General features: G+C 41.7%; 1 protein-coding gene across 2 annotated transcripts in view; it reads left to right on the top strand.

The window, feature by feature from the left end:
* The first annotated feature begins 535 nt into the window (after positions 1-535).
* SS18 (SS18 subunit of BAF chromatin remodeling complex) overlaps positions 536-10687 on the top strand; it is a 42511-nt gene continuing 32359 nt past the window's right edge. For both annotated transcript variants that reach the window (XM_062501275.1, XM_062501266.1), the window contains exons 1-3: positions 536-634; positions 4130-4206; positions 5452-5536. In XM_062501275.1, the coding sequence (XP_062357259.1) occupies positions 566-634; positions 4130-4206; positions 5452-5536 (231 nt within the window). In that variant the 5' untranslated portion in view covers positions 536-565. The remainder of the gene's footprint in view (positions 635-4129; positions 4207-5451; positions 5537-10687) is intronic.

Genomic DNA, 10687 nt, shown 5'->3' with positions numbered 1-10687 from the left:
TCCCGTCCCGTCCCGTCCCGTCCCGCGCTGCCGCCAGAGCGGCCTGCCTGGGTGCAACCAACTGCGGCGCTGGGCAGAGGGGGGAGTAGAAACTGCCGCTCGGTACAGCCCGAGCGTGTCCCCTGCAACGTTCACGCCACGGGGCTGCCACACCTCCCCCAGCCGGCCGTACCACTTCCTTGCTACGAGGCGCGTCGAGCCGGAACGTACCAACGCAGCGGAGGGAAGGGGGGTAGCCAAGAAAGGCGTGTGGTAAGGTTGTGTGGGGGAGGATCACTTTCGAAGAGGCTCAGAGTCGGCTCTCGGTCCAGTTGTTCTGGCCCGGCCGCGCGGTGCGGCCACGGTCTCATGGAGGCGCCCCCTCGCCAGGGGAAAAATCAGGGACGAGCCGCCGGTCCTCCTTAACCCCTTCCCCCGGCGGGATGGGGATGGGCCGTCCCACCGGGCGCGCGCCCCTGCCCCCCCGCGCGCCGCGTTCTTCCCGGATCGCCGCCACTGCTGGGTCCGTGGGGCGCGCGCGTGAACGGGCGGGAGCGGACGCGGAGCCTCCCGGCACCCGCCAGACATGTCGGTGGCATTCGCGGCCCCGAGGCAGCGGGGCAAGGGCGAGATCACGCCGGCCGCCATCCAGAAGGTGAGGAGGGCGCAGGAGGAGGGCCCGGCCCGGCCCGGGCGGCCTCGGGGGCTGCAGCTGCCGCTTCCTGCCGCGCGGGGAACGGGGGCGGTCGGCGGCTCAGGCCCGGAGCGCCGAGGCCCCGGCGGGGAAAGGAGGCGGCCGGGCCGCACTCGCCGTGTCCGGGGCTCGGCCCCGGCGGGTGCTTGCCCCTCTTTCTGCGCTGGGACACTTGTTGGAGGGTCCCGGGGCCGGCGGGAGGCGCCGGGCGGAAGCGGGCGATGTCCCTGGGTTTTTCCAGCCCTCATTTTTCTTCCTCCGCTTGGGCTGCCCCGATTGCCACCGCGGGCCTGAATTAACTAACCCGAGAGGACTCGGCCTGAAAGTGGAGGAGTTGAGTAAGTCCTTCCTGCGGGGGGCCCCTGACAGTGAGACCCCGACCGAGTTGTTCCAGACCCCGTGCCTGACTCCGGGCGCTGCGGGGTAGGAGGCGGCTCCGGTTCCCAAACTTGGTCGAACTGGTAGTTAAGGCTGCCTCCCACTAAACCTTAGGTGTGATTGAAGGAGAATATTACGGTCGGAGCCAATGACAGCGGCTCCGGACGACTCCACCTAAGCTTTTTGTGGGAGGGAACAAGTTAACTCGCTAAAGCGATCAAAGAAAAGGGCATACAGGATTTATAATAATCTATAGTGTTTTGTATTAACAGCAACAAAGGAGCGTGTTCAAGTTCACTGGTCACTGTGTGGCGTTTGGCAGCTTTACCGAGGATTCGTACCACCATTGGTGTGGATAGCCGTGGGTCAGACGGAGTTCAGATTGCTGCCAGCTCCTCATGTAGAGGAGTCCTTTGGGTAGATAGAGCTAGCCTGTGATTTAGTAAAGAATTAGAACATCTACAAAGTAGATGTTGCAGCGATATGGACCTTAAAGAAGACCCTAAAGTTGTAATGGGAACCTCCAGGGTACTGTAGGAGAAGTCAGTGCTTGGGAATTGTAGATGAAAAGTACGAATCCACTGGGTGGAAGGCTGCACAAAGGTAGTCAGTAGACTTCAGGATGCTGAGGTGCACATGGAGAAGACAGGCAATTAAGTTTTTCTTGTGCTGTAGTCAAACCATTAGTTTGATAGTGGTGTGCTGGCAAAATCCTAATGTTAAAGTTGAAGAATTTTTGCGATGTATGTAAGTTGTCAGAAGCCCTGAAGGTATCTTCATCCAGCTGGAAACTAAATTCTCTTTTGATGGCAGATATTTATAACTATTTCATTTTTCTATCAGCAAACACCAATTAAACTTGTATAAAACAGCTGTCTGCAGCCCCACCTAAGATATAGTTATATTCCTTCTTGTTCCATTTCCTCTTAGTCCTAGCATTCCTCCCCCCCTCTCGTTCTTTCCTCCGTAAGAGGTCTGGCTTACATGGCTGTAGTGAAGAATGCAACCACATCATGGGCAGTCTCAAGGTCTGCTTGTCTGCTAAGCCTTAAGAATCTGCTGCTTCCCTCAGGACTGTGGGAGATACTCTGAGGAGAGCCTTGATTCACAGCTTCATTTCCAAGTGCTGTATTAGACTTTGATATCAAAGGTATGTTATGGTTTAGGGCAATTATCTCATTTTTTCCTTTTTTTTTTGCTGGTGAAAATGGCCACTGTGTTTCTTACAAAGCTTACAGTTAGTACATGTGTTGTGTACCAGTGTAACAGTGGGTTTGTGATCCTCTTCAGAAAGTGCAGTTGTAGCTTTGCCCATTTTCTGAGGCTCTCACAGTAGCTGAAAACACTGCTGTTATGTCTTTAGTGCTTAATGTATCTTTCCAGATCCAGCAGTTTCAGGCAAAATACTTGCACTGGGATCATTCTAGTCTATTTTGCTGATTTACTGTTTAGAGTTTAAGAAAACTTGGCTGACTGGCTTACGTGAATAGAAGTCCTGAGTGAACTGCATAAGGTTTCTGACTCCATACTCCTTTTTATAGTAGAGATGGATCAGGTAGGGGAAAAAGTTTTGTATTTTCCCTCCCTGTAGAATTTGTTAGGGAAATAAAGGTTATGTAATGATGTTGTACTCTCCTTGTGGAAAGATGAGTCTAGTCACGGCTAGTTTCAGCCATGTTTGGAAGAAGGAGAGAGTCTGTGGGATGTTTAAGATTCTGCTAGTTTTGTGAAATTCAGCAGCTGGATAAAGGGATCTCAACTCACTTTCCAGTGAGAGAACCAAAGGAGTAAATTGATGCAAAATTTTGCATTTGGCAGTAAATTTTCCATTTCATTAAGTTGACTTGGATGGCTTGGTGGGTGGCTCAGATTAGCCATGGTTCTGCTGAATGTTTCCCAGAGTGCAGAGCATGAGCTAGGAAGATGAGTGTGGGTACATGTTCTCTAGGAGACCAAGTTGTGCTTATTTTTCCTGTTTACGGAGCTTGGAACACTCTGACTTCCTGAACTTTTTGTAGAGAGTTGTGAAATAGACCATTTCACATGATTTTTAAAACTGCTCTCTTTTTTCGTTAGAAAATCAGTTAATAGGTGCTCATTTTCATGGACACTTCTGAAGTATAATAGATTTATTGTGCTTGTTTGTCCTGGTTCTTGCCCCCACAGGATGAATTCTTGCAGTGCCAGGAGGGGTCATGGCATAGACCCAGAGGTTATTCTGTAGCACCTCACTTCATTTTCTGGGCATAGGGGAAGGGGTCATGTAGTGTGGTGTGGTCAGGTTTTGTTGGGGGCTCTGCATGGTGAGTGCTTGTATGTGAATCCTTTGCCTCTCCTGTACCCTCCATTATTGGCATTTTTGCTGTTACCGTTTCTTCTCACCTCAGTGCTATTTCCAGTAAATTTTTCCTATCTCAACCTGTGATCTTAACCTTTTGTACCTCCAGTTCTCCCCTCCACCCCACGAGAGGGGAGGGAGACACATGGTTTGGAGTGTTTCAGTGGGAATACTGAATTTGCCAATACCATTCCTAAACCATGATCTATCATTATACCAAATATTTGTAAAATGCAGCTTAGTTAGTGATTCTTCATGTAAATCCTGCCCAGCTTTCCAGTGCATTTGCTTTAAACAAATCTGTCAGCTCAGTTTTTTTCATCAATAACAATTTCAGTGCCTTTAAAAATTAAATTTATAAGCAATTGCAGGCTTTAGGAGGAGAAGGGGAAAAGGAGGAATAGCAGAAACCTTTTAAAACTTCCTAAGAATTTCCTAAGTTCTTCCTAAGAACTTGGTGCAGAATCAGCATACGTATTTGAACAGGATGCTTCACAAATGTAGCAGCTAATGGTAGTGCTGTGAAGTCTTTAGCCAAAACCTGTAAGATGAATCAGAGGGGGGAAATGGGAGCAAACAGTGTTCTGTAAATACTTGGTGAAGTAGAACTTTCTGGATAACAACTTTTTTTTGTTGTTTTTTAAAGCTAAGAAGAAGAGCATTACTCAAGACTCGAACTTACCTTCAGTTTCTTTCCACAAAGAACATGAAGTTTACTCCAAACTTCTTTATTGTTTCAGATGTTGGATGAAAACAACCATCTTATCCAGTGTATAATGGACTATCAGAACAAGGGGAAGACTTCTGAATGCTCTCAGTAAGACCTTAATCCATATCTACTATGAACTGGGTGAATTTTCCATCTAGATCATCATTATTGATTTGTTTAGCTTACCTTACAGGAGAACTGTGCTGTGAAGAAAAGTATTGCTACAGATAATACATTTGAAATTTTTCTTGGGAGTGGGTAGGTTTTATTTGCTCTATGAATGTCACTTCTGTCACTAAAATGTTGTAGCTTGTCTCCTGCATGTCATGATGATGATGCTCATAAAAATAAGGACTGTACAGTAAAGATCTTTTTCCTCTGTATTGTAATTGCATTGTTAGAAAGAGGTAGTTTAGTTTGAAAAATTCTCAAAATCATGTAGGAAAATGGACTTTTCTGCTTCCTGATGGCATGTTTGAAATCTACCTGCTTTTCACTTGCCCAAGAACAAACAGGCTTGTCTTAGAAGTTTGGCTTGGCAAAATATCCATCATGGACTTGCTGTCTAGTGGGGCCTTTGGAAAGGGATTTGAGAGAGCTACAGAAGGAGTGAATTGTTAAGAAGTGTTAATTTCCCATTACTCTTTTCTGGCATGAGGTGATGAAGGCACCCATATAATCAGACAAATATGGACAGATAGGACATCTTAGTCCCTTATGAAGAGAATTAGTAGTCTGGGAGTAGGAGGGGCATCATAAATAATAGGTGCTTTTGGTTTAAGGGACTGCTCTTGTTTGTAAGCCTGTAGTTATGTACTTATAATCTGCTCCAGCTTTCAAGGTTATTTTTGTGGGGTAGATACTGAGAATTTGGACTGTGGTTCTCTAGCAGAAAAGTTATTCCATAGCAAACTTCCAGAGCTCAGGGTCCTGATGAAATGTGGTCGCAATTCACATAAATCTGTGATATCTTGAATATGGGGACATAATAAACAGCTCTCTTTCTCTAGTGTTTGTGATGGAAATTACACCAGACGCAAACACACTCCATGTCTTCTGGTGGTTTGGTTTAAGGCAGGAAGTGAAATAAGTGGCAACAGTGTCACCCAGCTTTAGATTTTTTTCATAGCAAGAAAGCTGTACAGATAGGCACAGATATGATGGAGATTTTGGGAAAAATTGGATAATAGATAAGTGTGAGGGAAAAGGCTTAAGATTCCTAGTAATGGTATTGTAAGCCACTTGAGTCTTGTTTTGCCTAAGTAGATTCCTTTACTTTTGTGGAATTAGAGTAAATTCTGATGTTACTGTATTTATGAATTAAGATTTGTTTTGCTTTGTTTATTTTGATAGATACCAGCAGATGCTGCACACAAACTTGGTTTACCTAGCAACTATAGCTGACTCCAACCAGAACATGCAGTCTCTACTACCAGCAGTAAGTACAAAATAGGGTAAAAGTAGGGATTTCATTTGGTTTCCTGAAGGAAAACAAAAAATCCAAAAACCAACAGCCAGATTCTTGTGATAAGGACTAAACTCTTGGTCTCTGATGTATGGTACAGTAAATACATGATGCTGTCTCTTCATGCTGTATTTGGAGCAATCTCACTGCTTAGGCCTTGCTTAAAATTTGACTTATTAACTGTAGGCTCTTACTGTGAATGAGATACGCAATGCTCAACTGTCTGGTCTGCCTCAAAGACAATCTTTTTTCCTTTTTATATTTTTGCCTTCAGCTGAGAACTGTAGCGGTACTGTTCTTAGTCAACTCCTACAGCAGTACTTTTTCCTCTTAGATTAGGGAAAAGTGGGAGAATGGGATTTTTTTCCTTACCTTTTTATTTTTCACTGGAGTATCATCCATTCTCTTGTCCCAGTAGAATGAGGCCGAGTAAATTCTTTTCTGCTTTTCCTCTTTCTAGGTGAGTCTCAAATTCTTTGCTTTTCTCCTGTATTGGAAAACAATGTTTTTTTAAGGTGAATTATGATAATATGAAAGAAATACGGACCCATAGGCCCTTTAAACACTGCATCACTTTACATGTCTTGGATATTACTTGCTTTATTTTTTGACTCTAATTTTTTTCTGAGTCTGTATTCCTGAACTCTGTATTTTATGAAATGCCTCAAATTTTTCACCTTTTCTATTGTTTATGCAGCAGTAAGAAAAGAAACAGCAGTGTTAAAATAGCTTGCTGCTATCTGTTTGCTTTTTTGTGCTAATCAGAAAGCTTGGGGAGTTCACTGTGAGTAACACGAGGAAGTTCTTTGTTTTTTGGTAATAAGACTTTTCTTGAATTAATATAGTCTTGATTCATTTCTGTAATATGAAGCTAAAAAGAATGTCTATAAAACAGCCATTCCTAGATACTAGTTTTCACCAACTGAAATTGAATTACTTTTTCTTTGGTCTCTGGAGAAGTGTTCTCCAATCATTGCTACTAGCAAAGTATCCGTTCAAGTTGGTACCTAGAGGACTATAGAAACAGTGCTTCATTATGTCCAACCTGTTGTGCCTGTAGAGGTTTCTCCTTTTATAAATCCATGCTTGTAGCTGAGGGGGAGGGAAAGAAGCCTTTAAGAGGGCTCTGTGTGTTCCTCAACTAATACATTTTTTGAGGCTTAATTCATATCCTGGTTCTGATGACAACTGGAAATGAATTTGACCTTATCCTAGTCCCTGGTGGACAGCCCTGTTGTTAAAGTTGAACGTGATGATATTCTCTTCTTAAAAGAAAATGAAGATAGGGCTGGGAAAGGCTTTTGCAGATCTGGACAGAAGTGTGTTTCTGATCTTCAATGTCAGGAATATTCCATGGTACTGACAAAAATAGCATAGTGTGTGTTTGAGTGGGTAGAGAAAGTCTCTTTTGGACAGGTGAGGAAGGGAGTAAAGGTGGCTTCTTGAGTTTTCTTTCAAAAATACTAATGAAATTTAGATGTTCAGTCCTACCTAAATGTAGATGCTCTGAGAAACAATTTTTGAAGATTGTCCCAAAATGTAGCATAATCAGACAAGACGATTTTTGTTGGGGTTTTTAGGAGAATATTCTTTGAATTCTTTCTGTCATCCTAGTAAATTTTAGCTAACAGAATTAGGGAACATATGGGCTATCATGTTATCTTTCTTTTTTCAATGCAAGATGAACTACTTCAGAGTCTTTTCCTCCACTGGCTTTCCATGTAGGAGCTGATGAGGCTCATGCTGACTTGGAAGTATGAGTCTCTTCATCATACTTGTGTATCAGCAGTTGATCAGTCTCACTAAATTCAAGGTATGGATGGTAACAGTTAAATACAGAGCAGGATAATGTGTGTGTAGACATCTACTATTTTTAATACTAAAATAAATCAATTTTATGATGCTACTATTGCAGTTTCTTTCCACAGATGTTAGGAGACTTTGAGTTTCGATAGCTTCTGAAGTTGGGTTGTCTCTCATCTGTTTCTGGAAGATAGTAAACTATATTTTCTTCTTAGTTTAAATTTTATCATGTTATTGTTTTAATCAGGTAAATAAGCTCTCAAGGAATTTCACAACTTTTAAAGCATTTCATAAAAGGTAATGGTTAAAGTGTTAAAGTGAGGTTGTTAAAATAGTTAAAGTGAGGTTGGAAAGAGAATGCTTCTGTTCAGATACCATTCGCACTGAATAAAAGATATAAGTGACCAGATTCATTGAAATTTTTAATATGAGCAAAAATTTCTCTAGCCTTATAAGAACTTCATTGTGTCCTCTAGCAATATTCCTTATACTTAGTACTTAATATTGCTGGGAAGAATGCTTGTAGTCAGCTGTTGAGCCTTTTCCCTTCTCTTTCACAACTTGCTCTTCTAGTGAAATGACTGATGTTGTTTCTGAAACTCTGGTATTGCCTTAGGAACAAAAAAAATGTAGTGACCCAACACTGCTGTGCAGAGAAACGTTTCCATAACTGGGACCTGGAAGTGTGGAAAGGTGAAATAAGTGAAGCAAGTACTGCAGGGTCTGGGTGAAGGGAGCTAGGAAATCCAGTGTCATAACAAAGCTCCTCTGGTCTTGTATGCCTGCTAGAGTACTAAATTACTACTTTTGGGGGAATACACCTTTCACATTAAGAGACAAAGTGTGAGGTTTCTTGAGTCAACCAGTCTTTTTTCAGCTGTGTGAGCAGCAGCATCATTAGGGTCAGGGCTGTTCTGTGGTGTCTTCCCAGCTGGATAAGAGCAGTGACTTAAGTTCATGTGTGAAGCTGATGCAACTTTTTGCTGTCTCTTTCTGAGTTGTGGCAGGTATTCTCTTTCTTGGATCACAGTCAAGAGTCTCTTCACCATCACCCTATGAGATAAGCTAGCTTCCCAAAAAGGGCTTTTGCACCATGAGGAACACAGCACTTGCTTTCTGGTGAATTTTCACTGGTGCTGCTTTTGAGGGAGGCTACAGCAACATATTGATGTCCTTGAACCATAGAGAGCAAAGATGCAATTGAAGTGTTTTTGTTTTCTGAAGTGTTTAGTGTCCTTAAAAAGTTATTGAAGACTACTGAATAAAAAACCCTCAGCTTTTCTACTTGGACATCTTCCCTCTCTTATATGTCTTCATTTTGCCAAATATTTTTAAAGGAAATAACCCATGACCATCACTTTATTTAGTATGCAGTGGGAAACTTTCCATTTTATGACGGGCAGATAGTGAGGTCTGCAGGAATTATTTGGGAACGTTCGTGTGTGGGTTTTTGTTGGTGGTTTTTTGGGGATTTTTGGGAATTTTTTTTAAGGGGGATGGTTTCTGTGGGATTTTTTTTTTCCTCAGTATAGGAAGTGATTTTTTTTTTCACTTTTTCTTGCTTATATTCTGTCAGCATGCAGAGCATGGAATTTCAGTGTGTCTTTCAAGAAGGTGTTGAAAATAAGTGTTTCTGATTATTGCTCACTTGTGTAACATAGAGCTTTCCTTTATGTTGAAAGTGCCAGTTTCTTCCAGTACTAAGTTACAGTCTGTATGTGTATTGACTTCCAAGAAAACTTAGAGTGTCCAAGTTATAGAAGAATCTGGATATTGCATTAAATAGTTTTTCTAAATTTCATAATATTGGAAAGGTAATAAAACAACTTTCTTGTTACCAAAAAAAAATAAAAATTGAGGTATTTCTTTCAAAAATAGAGCTTTTTGTAGGGCTTGTGAAATCCCTTATTTTGTGTTGTTCCCAAACTTGTAACACAGATTAGGGAGGAGTCCATGCCACTTCAGTTATAAAATACTTCTCTATAAGGTAATGATTACCTTTTATAAACACCTAATATCAACAAGCACTGAAATGCTGGTTATTTCCAAAGCACCTTCTTCAAGAGACAGAAAAAACCCGAACCACAACAAAACAAACTAATAAAAAAACCCCAAAAAACAGAAGACAACCACTGCCCATACACAAAATAATAAAATACTTCCAAAAATTAACTTGAAGACAAGCTTTCATGAAATGTTAGTAATGATGTTTAATGTTCTAAGATGTGGAGCACTGCAGGCTTAATAGGAATCTTCAATATAAGGATGGTTTCACTCAACAATGAAAACAAATAAAAATTTAAACACTTTATTTTTCAAAGGGGTAATGTTCAATCTGTGAATTTAATGTAGTTGTGATGTGATTGTAGAAAAAGATTGGAGTCTTAAGATCTGAGCTGTGCACTCTTTTTTAGTAGCCTTTATTTTGAACGTAGAAGTTGTCTAAAATGCATGTTAATTGAATTGACATGGTTTTTCTTGAAAAAAAGCAAGATGGCATCCTGAGAATAAAAATACGTCTTAGTTTTCACACTTTAAAATAAAATTTTAAAATAAAACTTTTGTTACTGATGATAAGAGGAATCCTAAATTAATGACACTCTTGTCCAGTTATGTACCAAATGCCTGGGAAAGTTTGATAGCTATGGTGGTGTTTTGGTTTAACCCCAGCTGGCAACTGAGTACCATGAAGCTGCTTGGTCACCCCTCACACCTTGCAGGGGGCTGGGCAGGAGAGTCAGAAATAAAGGTGAAACATGTGGGTTGAGTTAAGAACATTTTAATAGTTGAAATAAAATACTACACTAAGATTATAATTGTAATTAAGAATGAGACAGTAAAACCACAGACCAGTGCCCAGCCTGAGTCTGATGCTCTGTGGTGTGGATTATCCCTTTGGCCAGTTTGGGTCCTCTGTCCCAGTCATGCTCCCTCCTGGCTTCTTGCACACCTTGCTGGTAGAGCCTGGGAGACTAAAAATCTTTGACTTGAGAGTTGCTTAGCAGCAACTAAAACATTAGTGTGTTATCAACATTATTCTATTGAATCCAAAACCTAACACTGCACTAGCTACTGGGAAGAAAATAACTCTCTCCCAGCAGAAATCAGGACAGGTAGCAGTATAGCAGAAAATCTGTTTCTGGTATGTGCAGTATGGTGCATAATTCTGTATTAGCCTTTCAGAACACAAGTCTGTGCCCAGTTCAAGTTCAACTATTTGTAGACTGAATTAATAGAGAACAGAGCAAAAGGAAGGTCAAATGTTTCCTGTCAAGAGGCAAGGGAGCTATTAGTCATTACTGGAGCTTGGATTTTGAAGAA

Source organism: Cinclus cinclus, chromosome 1, assembly GCF_963662255.1.
Source record: "Cinclus cinclus chromosome 1, bCinCin1.1, whole genome shotgun sequence".
NCBI lineage: Eukaryota > Metazoa > Chordata > Aves > Passeriformes > Cinclidae > Cinclus > Cinclus cinclus.
Note: the sequence above shows the minus strand (reverse complement) of the source record. Positions and strands in the feature narration are given on the sequence as shown.